General features: G+C 39.6%; 2 protein-coding genes across 2 annotated transcripts in view; one reads left to right on the forward strand and one right to left on the reverse strand.

The window, feature by feature from the left end:
• Positions 1-560: 560 nt before the first annotated feature.
• leprotl1 (leptin receptor overlapping transcript like 1) lies at positions 561-8,026 on the reverse strand. Its single transcript, XM_005726564.2, has 4 exons — positions 7,886-8,026; positions 7,164-7,239; positions 5,049-5,235; positions 561-3,460 (listed from the first exon to the last, which is right to left on the reverse strand). The coding sequence occupies exons 1-4, from the start codon at positions 7,899-7,901 to the stop codon at positions 3,344-3,346; spliced, it is 396 nt and encodes a 131-aa protein (XP_005726621.1). The 5' UTR covers positions 7,902-8,026; the 3' UTR covers positions 561-3,343.
• Positions 8,027-8,409: 383 nt separating this feature from the next.
• The window catches only part of srp72 (signal recognition particle 72), an 8,613-nt gene continuing 2,480 nt past the window's right edge, over positions 8,410-14,542 (forward strand). Inside the window, exons 1-16 of the mRNA XM_013909169.1 lie at positions 8,410-8,565; positions 9,020-9,140; positions 9,354-9,474; positions 10,674-10,817; positions 10,976-11,087; positions 11,186-11,217; positions 11,521-11,645; positions 11,788-11,845; positions 11,951-12,082; positions 12,168-12,296; positions 12,763-12,835; positions 13,101-13,165; positions 13,315-13,410; positions 13,581-13,684; positions 13,830-13,907; positions 14,296-14,433. Of these exons, the coding sequence (XP_013764623.1) occupies positions 8,466-8,565; positions 9,020-9,140; positions 9,354-9,474; positions 10,674-10,817; positions 10,976-11,087; positions 11,186-11,217; positions 11,521-11,645; positions 11,788-11,845; positions 11,951-12,082; positions 12,168-12,296; positions 12,763-12,835; positions 13,101-13,165; positions 13,315-13,410; positions 13,581-13,684; positions 13,830-13,907; positions 14,296-14,433 (1,628 nt within the window). The 5' untranslated portion in view covers positions 8,410-8,465. The remainder of the gene's footprint in view (positions 8,566-9,019; positions 9,141-9,353; positions 9,475-10,673; positions 10,818-10,975; positions 11,088-11,185; positions 11,218-11,520; positions 11,646-11,787; positions 11,846-11,950; positions 12,083-12,167; positions 12,297-12,762; positions 12,836-13,100; positions 13,166-13,314; positions 13,411-13,580; positions 13,685-13,829; positions 13,908-14,295; positions 14,434-14,542) is intronic.

Here is a 14,542-nt window from a genome sequence, read left to right on the forward strand (position 1 = left end):
GAACAAAGTGATCAATGTGGAGCACTGATAACCACGCATGGATCGCCATCAATCAGGATTTGATTATCTGAATGCATCTGAATAAAAAGTGAAAGTGAAACAAAAAGTTCTGCCACTATCAAAATTTGTGTTCATAACTGCAGAGCTAGAAAATTAACTGGGAGATTTTTTTTGATAAGTTATTAAAGCAAGCAGGAGATATTTACCAAACTTCTGAGGAGTGACACCTTTCTTCTTTTTATTATTTTACACAAGAGTGAACCGGATATTTGGGGGATTTTGTGCAGTAGGTTAGACAAAAATAAGACACTGGAAGACATCGGAGTCCGTGTTTCTGTGTCTTTAAAAATAACTATGGAAATGTTAAGCATATCAGAATACTATTCTTGCAACCTACAGAGGGTTTATGAGACGTTTTCGCTGTTTTTTTTCCCCTCACACTCATGAGCGTCTCTTAACAACATCACTAACTCACTCAGTTATTCCCTCTGAAGACAAATCAGCATCTCTCCACCTGATACAGTTGTGCTAAGTGCATCTGTAGTCATTCAAATGAAGAAGACTTTCAAAAATGGCGTTTATTAAAAAAAAAAAGAAACCACCATGCTGACTTCCTCATCTTCAACATAACAATTGAGATAGAAAATGGCGTTGAACCTTGACACAAAGCATTCAGTCAAATAAATAAATACAACATCCTTCAAAGATCTGTGAGAGAAACCTAAGAATAATCCCACATCTTCACGCCAGACTGACAGTTCAGAATTAACGGCAGACTACAAAACAGAAAATCGGAGAACATTTAGAACACGTTTAGCTAAACGTGTCATACAGATGCGCACATCCCAGAAACACCACGCAGAGTTACCCTGCTTGTCTGAACCACAGACAGGCTCACAGACTACCACCAGAGGATTCGTTCATGGGATTACATCGTGATACGCACAAATCATGTCAGTAGTACATTTTAAAGCATGTTTTTAACATAAAACAAAAATCTGCCGTCAATGTGTTGCTTTTAAAAATATTTGTATCTTTCGTAGGGCTGAACGAAGGCCAGAAATATGAGCTCTGTGATCACAAGTTCAAATTAACCCAGCAAAGGTCAGTCAGCCCATATATTTCAGCCAGAGGGTCACTCAAATGGTTCCTAATGATTTTCTTGGACGGTCTTTGACTATGCAGGAAATACTGTAAGAGTCATACTCAAAGTCTGATTTGACAAAGCTCAAATACAGATCTAATTAATTGACCATTAAAGACTGGAACAAAGGGGTACACAGCTATAATACAGCTCTGCTAAAATACCTAAAGTTTACTTTTTAAATTGTAAGTAAAGGGAAATTAAACTAAAATACAAAATTACCAATATTTCTTAACAAAGAGTAGTTAGAGCTCAAAACTAACTCTAAAATCACAAATAGCTTTAAACTTTAGTTGTATGGATTAAAACAAATTCAGTAAATTCTGATTAATGCTGAACTTTGGACTTGTTGACAGGCTTGGTTTTCTTTCAGAGCCCAGATGTCCTCCTGTGAAAGTTCTTATGATAAGCAATCAATCACGTCTAGCTTCATATGCAAGACATGTGAGCGAGTTCACCAAAATGCTAAACAATTCCTGTAGGACTGTTTGTTTTATTTGCTGGATGTGTGCTTCTAAAACCCTAAAAATAAGATTTAAATATGGAAATTAAACTGATTGACGGCCAAAACGTGTGAAGATGTCCACTGGAAATTTGCATGGAAACAAAACATTTGATTCTTGTAATGGCTGGAGAAACTCAGAGATTTTCAAACAGTGCCATCTACAAAAAAAACAACAACAAAAAACAACAAAAAAACCAAAAAGAAAAAACCCAAAGAAAGCAACAAAACACACCTGAAGCTCCATTAGTCACTGCAGTTCTTTACAGGGTAGCATTTGCTTTACTCTTTGTTTAGTCACTACTAATGCAGTTTAAATGTAACAGCAGTCTGAGGCGCTGCACCTGACTGACTGCAGGCCCTGATTACCAAGAAGCTGCAGCAAATTACATAAACCAGCATGCAGACTTTTTTTACACGACCCAGTACTTTCAAACTTTAATCATACGGTGTGTTTTTTTGTTCTTTTTTTGTTTTGCTGGTGTGAGGAAATACAGTATGTGCCAGAGCTGGAATGCAGAGCAAAGTCACTGGATTCTTTCACTTTGAGGGAGTCGCATTCAAAAGCTTAAAGGCTGTTAAATGACTGACTGGGCCTCGGTTATAAGTAGCCTGGCTCTTAGGGTAGCTTGGCCGAGTTTCCAACAAGGCTGCTGTCCTTGAACTAATCCAATGCTAGCTGGCGGCTGCTACTGGCTTTGCATGCTTTCTTGACCTAACAGAAAAACGCTAACTCACACAAACTGGAATACGAGCCAATTGGATGCAGAAAAACCTGGTGAATAAGCAGCCCGCCATGTTTGCACCTGGGAAATCACTAAGTCAGTTTAATTTGATCTCTGGTGTGATAGAGAGGGAGTTTAAAATGAATCCTTGCACACTGCTCCTGAACACCACCTCCTCACTTTGTGTCATGAGAAAAATTTATATCACATTTACACATAATGGAGTTCACATGTTAGGTACTGTTGGTGGCAATAACAGCCCGCTGCTTTCACAAGAACACTCAAGCTTAGTGTTGTTCACATTTTACTGACTGAAAGCTGAGAAAAGCCTGCATTATATCAGCTGAACTGTTGACACTCAAATCCAGTAAGACCTGTATGAAACAGAGACGTGTCTGATGAAATTTTGGCTCATATTGTGCAGATTTTTCCTCAATTTCCAGCTGACTTACATTAATTTCACAAAGAAGAAGCTCCTTCCAGTGTTTTTAATTGCAAAAAGAAGGCCAGACATTACTGACCGTATCCTTTTGGTCATTCATTTTGAAATCTTTTTAACACATCTTCAAAGATACTACACTGTAAAAGTTGTTCACCAGCTTGTAATCCTTTAAATAAAAGTGGACACATACAAGAAGATGGAAAACAAAGACTCACAGCACAAAGTCAGAAAGAGTGAAACTTAAAAATGGGAAAAAAATCCAACTGAAAGTCAGCATTTTCCATCTCACTTGTGTCAGTTCAGCATGATGTGAGTGGTAAAAAAAAAAAAAAAAAAGTATTGCACTGGTTTGATGTGAGTCTATGGATGGGCGGTCATCATATAAATAACAACAAGAACCAAGAACGGTAATACCATAACAGTAGTAGTAGTAATAATAATAATAATAATAATAATAATAATAATAATAATAATAATAATTGTAACGCTAATAAAAACAGTTCAGACTAAGGTCCCCTCCAGCTGCCGTTTTACCACTGCTGCCAACTGAAGTCATCGTTGGATCCAAAGACCAGGAAGAAGCCCAGGATCGTCCCAAAGATGACTACGTTACCTGTTAGCACAAGCGCACATGCTCCCCAGGCAATCTGTAAAGTGATAAAGGAAATTCAGGTGAATGCTGAATGCTACAGAGCTTATTTGGGTAACTGAGACATTTTATTTTGCTGATTTAAAGACCTGCTTTTTGTAGAATTCAGCTCTAAATCATGCAAAGTACTTTTTCAGAGTTGGACAAAAAGGAACTGACAGTTAAAGTCAGACAATCGTTCACACACCCTTGTTGCACTGCTTTCCACCTTTTACGAAACAAGGCGGTGACTCGTTGACAAGCAGTATTTAGCAGTTGCTAAATTGTCCTATCAGTTGGTGCAGTAATAATAATAATAATAATAATAATAATGGATTGGATTTATATAGCGCTTTCGGGGCCCTCAAAGCGCTATACAGTTCCACTATTCATTCACTCTCACATTCACACACTGGTGGAGGCAAGCTATGGTTGTAGCCACAACTGCCCTGGGGCAGACTGACAGAAGCGAGGCTGCCATATCGCGCCATCGGCCCCTCTGGCCATCACCAGTAGGCGGTAGGTGAAGTGTCTTGCCCAAGGACACAACGTCGGGGCTCGAACCAGCAACCTTCCAGTTACAAGACGAACTGCCAACTCTTAGAGCCACGATCGCCCCTTAACATTAACTAAGAAATCATATTTAAAAATCAGATTAAAGACTATATATGCTGTTGTGCACCCTGATCATTTCATAGCATACGTTACTGTTCTTTTAATTAATTCAACTGATTATGTTATTTAGGCCCCTTTGCTGGCTGCTTTCAGCCAGTTTAAAAACCAAAATAACCCAAAATTGGTGATATTCTTTTTTTCTTTCTTTGCAACAAGCTGTGTCATGAATGCTTTAAAGCAAGCTGCATATAATATAGTCTACCATCTTTTTTTTTGGATGGCTGGAGAAACTACAGAGACTGCTAAGGACCAGAAAGTCAAATCAGACTCCCTCAAACTAATGACTGAGCTCCAGCACTCTACTTAAAATGTCCTAAGAAATCATGTGCTTGCATGCATGTCGCTCATAGAGAAATGCAGAACCTCTGCATTTATCTGCACAACTGATAATCATTTGAAACACTGGATGCTGTTTACAGCACCTTTGCAGTCATTTATCACTTGCTGGTGGTGAATATAATCTGTTTATAATTGGCCCTGCTGGCTGACCACACAATGAAACTGTCACTTTCATTGGGCGTAAATACTGAAAGATACAGGAAGTCTATGACCTCACAACACTATACCTGCAGTTATCTGTCAGAGTTTAGCTCTTTATTGTTTTACACTTAGATTTTTGATTAACTGAGCTCTTCTGCTTTCGCCATTTTTCCATACTTCTGTGATACTTTTGTATAGCTTTTTTTAGCCATCTTGTTTTATGTCATTGTATTTATTTTATTGAGCAAGGCACTTTTTTTTTCATGTTTTGGTTGCTGTTGCTTTTAGCTTATCTTAAAACTAAGCCCTTATATAGTTGTGTGTAATTTATATAGACAAAAGTCAGAACATTTAAAGTAAGCCCAACGCAGAGGATCCAGACTCTTGGTTTGGGAACCACTGCTTAAATAACCATGCAGTACACGCTGAATTAACAGGTTTCAGTTACTTACTACTTCAGCTCTTGCGAAGACGATTGGCAGGCCGAAAGCTGAGATGACGATGCCCGTCGTGAGGAAGATGGCCAGCTCTTTGCAGGCGTTACTGGCCGAGTCTGTGTCATCGACCACTCTCCGCGAGATGCAGTAAGGGATGGGAGAGAGGATGTAGAAAAAGAGCAGGAACAAAGGCCAGTATTTGCTGCAGAGAGGCGAAAAAGCGAGAGAAACAGGGGGCATAAACACCCACATGCTATGATGACAAAGGATGCAGTGAAGTGAATCGAAGGATAAAGAAGGAATCGCTGCTGAGCACTCCACACGCCAACTTAAGGGGTTTCTTTCATAAGGCAGGAGCTACGTTTCTGTAACCTCTAGATTTGAATACAGATCAGATGCAGGCCTGCAAAAAACATATCCATCTATATTGTTTTTAACACTAGCATGTAATTTGACAAGAATCTCAAAGAGCTAGATTATTATACAGTTGCGTGAAAGCTCTGTACCTGGGGAGATATTTCACTGATGAAAAACGAACAAAAAAAATAAAACTGTAAAAATAAAACTGTGTGGAAAACATTGTGCTATATATATATCCAAGGAATTACGCATTTTCTTGTCACTTATAGGCTGATAAATACGCATTATGCTGAAGTGAAGCTGTTATTTACTGTAAATACAATGGCTGAAATGCAAATTAGATGAAAAAAGGCCAAATATGTTGCTGTTGCTCATCCCACATACAGCAAACGAGAAACTGTCTGCACTCATTAGAATAATAACCAAGAGGTGTGATGGTGTGCACACACACAAAACTGATCAGGTTGTCTTGTAAGTAAAGAGTATAATTATCCTGCAAACTGCAAGAACTTCTATTAACCTAAAAGTGTATATAAAGTGCTATAATTCTAAAACAGGCTTTGTACTATGGCTGTGCAATTACACATCACTTAAAATTATAATACACAGATTATTATAACAATATAGCTGAGATAGATGCTTATTTATTTTTTTCTACAGGTTTAGTTCAGTTCACATATATTTAATTAATTATTTATCTTATTAAGGTGAATTATAATTAACGTCGATGGCAAAAAGTAAGCTTGTACTTTTAAATAAAGCCACTGTTTTTCCAGAGTGTGAGTAATTCTAACAAATAACTATTTCTCATTAATGGCCAAACTAAATGTGATTTCAAAACTGAACAGCCTTACTTTTATAAAAGCATCAGTAAATCAGCCTACTTACTGGTTTAAATCGCACCTTTCGAACATTTAATACCATCAAGATTCCAGCTTCAAGAATAAGACTAAAACTGTCCTGAACACCATCGGGAAACATCTAAGCAGCACATCAATTTAATGAGAATGATACAGTTTTATTACAACATCTTCCCATCCCGAAACAATTGTGCAACATGTTTTTTTTCCAGTTTACCTTCTTATCTTTACACAGACTGCATGTGTAGAGTTTCTCCAGTCTAACAAACCACTAACTGCACTTACACTAAAAGCCACATGAACACATTAACACAGCACTTTTCCTATCACATACATCATATGTTTAACCTCTTCTCCACTAGGATCATTTTCTCTGTTTGTTGCCAGTGTACATTCATAGACCTGAAAAACCAGGATTATTTAATCATCAAACAGCTTCATATGACCACTACATCTGATTGGCAATGTTAGGATGAATTAAGCCACAAAAGGTAAAGATATCCTGGGTATGTTGAATTTACCTCTATTTTTTTGTTATTCTTTTTTTTAGGAGGGGGGTGACACGTGAAGATGATGTGAGTCACATTTAACCTAAAGTTACGATTGTTCAAAAAGGCATGAGAAAATAAAGTTAATTTAAAAGTACCAAATTCCAGCCCACATTTATGTACTTCAAGAGCCTGTAACTCTGATAATTGCTTAATTTAATGCAATCCTGCTTTCCTCCACTAAAAGTGGTCAGGTTCTGTCACACTTCCCTGGTTTTATATGGTGTCCTTATGCTCTAGATGTTCTAAGAACGCTAATCTGGTCATGAATGCAGCTATAGTTAAAGCTGTGAAGCTGTGACGGGATCATCAAAGGTGCCAGGAAGTACTAGGCTCACATGGTCTGTGATGGTTATACTTACTCATACACAGGGAGGGCACATCCAAGCATGAGGAACATGAGGCCGATGGCCCCTCCAAAGGAAAGGCTGATGAGAGCTGCAAGAGAAGCAGAGGATAGGGGGACCCCAGTGTTAGCACAGGGTATATCCACAGGAAATCACTAATCTCATGGTGGCTGCAGGGCCCCTGGAGATTTGGGGCTACCATGTGATGAATCAGTTGATTTCACGTGTGTGACAGCTACGTTAGCAGCATAAACCCTGCTAACATGGGTCCACGTTAAACCCAGACAGCCATAGTCCGTGCGGCCACTGGTTAAATTCTATTAAAATCCCAGCGGCTGCCTGGAATCAGTCAGCGGCTGTGGGAAGTTAAGGCGCAGCTAGCATTAGCGTTACGGTTATTTCTGCGTTGTTGTAGTATTAAACAAGAATGGCGTTAACTGTGGCGCAAGAATGCAGCACGCTGCACTGCTACATTGTTTTCATTACGAAACGCAGAAGTTGGTTTGGTTATTTTTGTTATGTTGCGGTTGCGGTTGCCTCTACCGAAACAGTGCAGGTTCATCACCGAGCTAATGCTAACGTCTGTCAGTACTGGCCCTGCGCTAACTCCTTCTATCGTTACTTATCTGAGCGTGACAAACGCGCAAACGTGCCTTGTGCACATTTTGTTGAAATTATATAAACAGAGGCTGAGTTCAGAAGCTTTCTGAAGGGAATGAAAATCCCCTTCTGCTTACCTTTAATCCCGGCCATCTCTGCTGGACAAAAGCTCGCCACACAGCCCGGACGAATGACAACAGTCCCCCTCCTTTGCTCGGTAGCCGAGTCCGACCGAAGCCAACCGAGTCTCCCCGTAGCTCCTACCCTGCCCACCGTGCTGCTTTCATATGCTGACACAAATGTAGGAATTCCGATAATTACCACTACGATCCTAAAAGCACCCAAATTAAAAGCACTGACACCGCAGAACTGTTCGTTTTAGAATTCTATAAACTCCTCTAAAAGTATTCATAAATATAATTTCCTTAATGTGTAGGCTAATAAATGTAGTTTAATATAAAGTACTATGTTTGCACTTCAATTTAACGTGTAGTAGGGTTAGCCGTGAATGCGTCAGTTGCATGCGTCATTTTGAAATTAAAAACGACATGCCCCCCAAATAGTAGGCTTTTATTAACATTGGAAGAGCGTCCCAATTTATGACTACGTTTCATTTATTCCGCACAGAAATTATTTAAAAATTAATAAACGTATTTGTTGCTGTCCCGGATGTAAACACATTCTGTTTCCGGCACCGAGAGCGTCCACTCAGCGGAGATGGCGAGTGGAGGAGTATCTGTGGCTTCTCTTTGGACCGAAGTCAACCGCTGCGGACAGAATGGAGACTACACCAGAGCCCTCAAAGCTCTTACTAAAAGTAGGTATACAGGCTGACTCTGAAAACGGAACCAGAGAGCGGACACGCGGCGGATTTTCCCCTCTGCTCCCGCAGAGCAGTACCAGCTGTTAGCATGTGTCTGAGATAACGGCAGTCAGGGTGTTAAATACACCCGTGGAGCTTCGTGTATTAAGCTCTGATTAACGATGTGTAATAAACATATATATATACCTGCTGAATTAGCTATTTGTTGTGTGACTTTGAGCCATCGTTAAATAATATTTAGCCCCCTAAATCCACTGTCTCATGACTGACGTGTCCCTAGCCAACCACGACAGCTAACCCATGATTAGCCAGGCGGCTGTCCTGGAAACGTTAAGCGGCTGCTTTACACTCCTCTGTCCTTGCACAATCACATCAGCGTCAGGGCAAAATCTTTTTTTTGTTCGTAGCGAGTGATGTTCACTGCTGTTTTCTTTCTGTCCTGTCGCAGTTTTACACGAAAACAGAGACGATGTGACGGCACTGCACTGTAAAGTGGTTTGCCATATCCAGAATGGGAGCTTCAAAGAGGCGCTAAATGTGATGAACACCCACTCAAAGGTGCTCTGCAGGTAAGCGGCACGCTGTCACTCACCTGTGCTTGACGTATAAATTACTCCTGTAGTTCACTGTTGACATTTAAGTGTCTAACGGTGTATAGTTTCACAGCAATTCTGCCATGCTCTAAGAAAAACGTACAAAAGTCTTGTAAGGTTTGTTCTTTATGGTGTGTTGCACATTTAAACCCTTTTTCGGGGGTGGATGGGGGTCTTTTTTCCACTCAGTGAGGTGGTGTTTGAGAAGGCATACTGCGAGTACCGGCTGAACAGAGTGGAGAGCTCCCTGAAGACCATCGAGAGTGCTCCTGAGCAGACAGACAAGCTGAAGGAGCTTTACGGTCAAGTGGTGAGGCTTATATTATATTATATTATTACTGTTTGTAGTCATGCAGTTGATGGAAGCTGTAGGAAAGAGTTGATGAAGCTAGGTTAAGACCTTAAGGTACTATAGAATTTTGCTTTAAGAGCGGCAGAGAAATATGTGAGGGTAGTGTAGTACATGTATGAGGACAGTAAGGAGGTGGCAATAGAGACTTGCAGGTCGAGAGATGAGGTCAGGCAGGAGCCTCAGTGGACTGATGTTCACAAATAAGACTGATTTGTAGTAAGACAGAAATACAGCAAGACAGAGAAGCAAAATGGAATATATGATGTAACAGTGAAGACGCAAGGAGCAGAGGTGTATCTTGAGTAGTTTAAATATTTGTCAGTCATCCAAAGCAACACACAGTACACCAGAGATCTTTATAAGAGAGTGTAGGCAGGGTGGAGTTAGTGTTTGCAGTGATTTGTGACAGAAAGATAGCAGCAAGAGGGAAGGGGAAGGTTCACAAGATGGTGGGGACTTCTGTGATGTATGGTTTGAAGATGTTGGCGACACTGACCACAAGAACAGAGAGCGAGCCGAAGATGTTAAAATTTTCATTGGGAGTGACCAAGATAGGAGTTAGAGAGGCAAGGCTGAGATGGTGTGGACGTGTGCAGAGCAGGGATAGTGGATATATTGGACAAAGGATGATGAACAAGAAGCTGCCAGGCAGGAGGAAAAGAGAAAGACCACAGAGAAGTTTCATGGACGGTAGTGAAGGAGGGCATGCAGAGGGTTGATCTGACAGTAGAGTATGCTGGAATATGGTGAGATGGAAGCAGATGATCCCTAAAGGTATAATTGAGCAATTTTTCTCTGAAACGGAGACATCAGGGTTGTAGAGCGTAGCATTTTCACCTCTTAACGCCACTGCTCTATTTATGTTTGTCTTAAAGTAACTTCAGTGTTGTTAAAACTATCCCCAATATTTGTGAATATCAGCTTGTTACAATCTTTATGCAGTCTGTATGATTTACTATTATTATTTATTACAGTGAGACATTCTTTTGAGAACACAAGTGTTTTGGGTTTTGTTGGTTGGTGAGTGAGAATGAGAGATTTGTAATAAATGGTCAGCTTGGCAATTTCTGTGTATTTCTAACAGGATATTATTTTCGTCTTGTTGTGAGAAGAGTGACGACGTCTGCTAATCTGAACCAGCTCTTTTCTTTGTGCAGTTGTACAGACTGGAGCGCTACGATGAGTGCAAGTCTGTCTACACGGATCTGATCAGGAACTCCCAGGACGAGTACGAAGAGGAGAGGAAGACCAACCTCGCCGCTGTGGTGGCTGCAATGAGTCAGTGGGAGAAGGCTCCAATGGTAAGCATTCATTGGCACAGTTCATCAGTCAGCTTTTCATTTGAGTTTTTAAATCAAAAACTTATTCTCTCCACTTTGTTGCACAGAACTGGAGTCAGACTGTTTGAGTAGAACTAGAATAAACTCATGTTTGAACATGTTATGTTTTCCTTTTGCAGGAAGATCTGGGTCTGCCTGAGTCAACGTATGAGCTCTGCTACAATGCTACCTGTTCTCTGATTGGCCAAGGAAAGCTTACAGAGGCCCTCAATAAACTACAGCAAGCAGAAGGTCAGTTTATATTCAGTCTCTGCTATCAAGCTGGTGTTTGATGTATTTTTAAAATGATGTAATGATCTCAGACATAAACTGATCATTTCTTCTGACAGAGCTTTGCAGAGTCTCGCTGGCAGATGATTCTGTAAGTGTTTTTGAGACCTATTTCAATTTCACTTCTAGTAATTTCACCCAAACGATGGTCCAGAAGTATGTCACAAGTCTAGTGAAATTTAGTCCACTCTTAACATACTTTTAAGTCTTAAAATATTCTACATTTATGCATTATTTACATAAAAATTGTATGGGAATAACCTTGCTGTAATCATATTTTGGCCATATATGTGTATTGATATGCTAAGCTTGTTCATAATTATCTTGTATTTGTAACACTTAGTTTTCACCGTTTTCCAGCTAATCACCATCATTTCTTGTTTGTCCCTTTCAGGATATGACTGAGGAGGACATCCAGTCGGAGCTGGCCGTCATCCATTCTCAGATGGCGTACGTCATGCAGTTGCAGGGTCGCACAGATGAGGCTCTGCAGCTCTACAACCAGGTCATCAAGCTCAAGTGAGTTGTGGCATCATCGCATCAAATTTAGTCTCAAAAAAGATGATGGGGATGCATTTAGACAGTTCAGAAGCATCTAGAGGCAGGCATTAAGTTGTTAAATAGATTTTCAGCTTGCTCTAATTCTTTGATTTAATTTCAGGCCATCTGACGTGGGGCTGCTTGCTGTGACTGCCAACAATATCATCACCATAAACAAGGTGGGTTTGAACCTCCCTGAAATCCACTTTCAGACGCTAAACAGGGATCATAAAACTAAAATTTCAGCCACGACGCTGGTGCTAAGGCTCGGTCTCTTTCCTCAGGACCAAAACGTGTTTGACTCAAAGAAAAAGGTGAAGCTGACGAATGCTGAAGGTGTTGAGTACAAGCTGGCAAAGAAACAGCTGCAGGCCATTGACTTCAACAAAGCCTTGCTGGCCATGTACACTAATCAGGTACGGGTGTGATTGGAGGAGGAATGAAAAATAATTAATAATAGGTAATTATTTTCACACCGATGGTGCTTTTGCCCGTTAACAGGCTGACCAGTGCAGGAAGCTGTCATCCAGTCTTCAGGCTCAAAATCCAGGACATCCACGGCCGGTCCTTATCCAGGTGGCTCAGCTGTGCAGAGAGAAGCAGCACAGCAGGGCCATAGAGCTGCTCCAGGTATTAATGATGCACACTGCTCCTTATTATGAGAACCGATACACATTCTCCTCCTTTTGTCTGATTATGAGAAAATGATCAGCTGATTGAATATATAGTTAATATCGCACTTTAAAAATCCTTCAATGAAAATGTTAAAAAGTATAGAAGCAGAAAAAAGTACTGAAAGATTTGCTTTTTTCAGTTTGTTTTTTTTGTTGTTTGTTTTTTAAAAGAATTCATCTACGAAATGTTTTCACTGTGGTTGCGTGGTTTTTAAAAATACTGAAAAATGTCTTCACAGTTAAAAGTGATGCTTAACTGTGAAGACGGGAATACAAAAAGGGATACAAAAAAAAAGATGCCCTAAAACACTTACAACACTATTGGGTTTGGATGAAAATGTTCGTATTTTGTCCTTCAGTAATTAATAGTTTCATTAATTCTGTTAACTGATCTTTTTCTTTTCTTTTTTTTTATTTTGCAGCAATTCTCCGATCAGAATCCAGAGAGTGCGTCTGGCATCAAACTGACAATGGCACAACTCTATTTAGTACAAGGTAGTGATCTGCATTCGAACACACACACCCCGCTCTGTCTTACTGTTTTTTTTCTCTGTGGACGTGATAGTATTTCATATTTCTAGCTTCCTAAAACAAACACGCACATTGATTATTATCGCCTGAGTACTGAAACAACAATAATTAATAAAGAAACAAACGAGTGCAACTTCAAAAGGTTTTTTACCTTTAAACTTTGAGCAGTTTAATTTTGATACATGCTCCTCATTAGGTGTTATAATCCAATGAATGGTTTGGTCTTCAGGTCATGTGACAAAAGCCTGTGATGTCCTGAGGTCCATTGAAGAGTTCAAGCACAAACCAGGGATGGTAAGACTAAAGATGCTACTTTGACTTTTTTTTTTTTTCTTAAATTGTTGTTTTTCTTAATTAAAATGCCCCGTTAATGTCAAAATTGTTGACTTTTACGTTTTTTGTTCCCTCATATATTTATTTTGACCATGTCATCGTCTCTTCAGGTTTCAGCTCTGGTAACAATGTACTCCCATGAAGAAGACATCGACAGCGCCATCGATGTTTTCAAACAAGCTATTGAGCATTACCAGTCTGAACAGGTTTGTGTGTCACGGATGGTGGTTCGTGTTGTGCAAGTCTGAACCACTGGTTTACACTTTAATTTCTGTTGTGTATAGGTCAAACACTTTTTAAGTGTGCATTTTGATTTCAGTTAGCTTTCATTTTAGACGTGTGAACGTGTTCCCACTGTGTCTTTTCTCCTACACAGCCTGGATCTGCTACACATTTGGCTCTTGTAAGAGAAGCTGCCAATTTCAAGCTGAAGTATGGACGGAAAAAAGAAGCCATTAGTGATCTGGAGCAGCTGTGGAAGTGAGTTAAATCCCTGCTAAACACTCGGCTGGTTCAACATGTGTCAAGTCTTTTTAAATCTCACAGATGCTGGTTTTATTTCTTTATAAAATATACCTCAAATGTCATCAAACAGTTTTCATAAAAATCACTTTTCTCAAAACAGACAAAACACCAAGGACATCCACACATTGGCACAACTCATCTCTGCATATTCTCTAGTGGACACGGATAAAGCCAAATCGTATCCTTTCATATTATTAAATACAACTTATGGACGCTTAAACGGTTTTGTTTTGTTTTTTTTACTAACTGGAACATATTTGGATTCTCAAATAACATTTGTTTTGTGAAAAATATCAAATATATTCTGATTTTAGCTCCTTCAATTTGAGGATTTGTTATTTTTCTCTGTGGGAAACTAATGTTTTTGTGCTTGGAAGTCAGAGAGAAAACAAAAAAGATAAAAAGACCTTCTTTAGTTCATTTTCAACAAAGCTTGGTATTATGTTGACAAAATAGTTTATTAATTTTACAAATGATCCATACCTTATTGAAGTAAATGTAACCCAGGAAGACCAGGATGTAATCTGGATGTCAGCAGTTGTTGCATCCTTAGCTTTTTTCTACAGGCTCAGCAAACACCTACCGTCTGCAGACACCATGTCCTTCAACGTGGACGTTGACGAGCTGGAGAATTCCCACGGAGCCACATACGTCAGGAAAAAAGCCGCTAAAGTCGTGGGAGAAAACCCTCCCAAAGAACAAGGGTAAATGTCTGTTACTCTCTTCTGTGGCTACTTCTGTTATTTTTTTGTTTTTGTGTTTTTTGTTTTTTGTTTTTTGGGGGGGTGTTTTTTAGTGTGTTCTGCAAATGTT

This window comes from Pundamilia nyererei, unplaced genomic scaffold (genome assembly GCF_000239375.1).
Source record: "Pundamilia nyererei isolate P.nyererei 1_Seehausen unplaced genomic scaffold, PunNye1.0 scaffold00020, whole genome shotgun sequence".
Lineage (NCBI taxonomy): Eukaryota > Metazoa > Chordata > Actinopteri > Cichliformes > Cichlidae > Pundamilia > Pundamilia nyererei.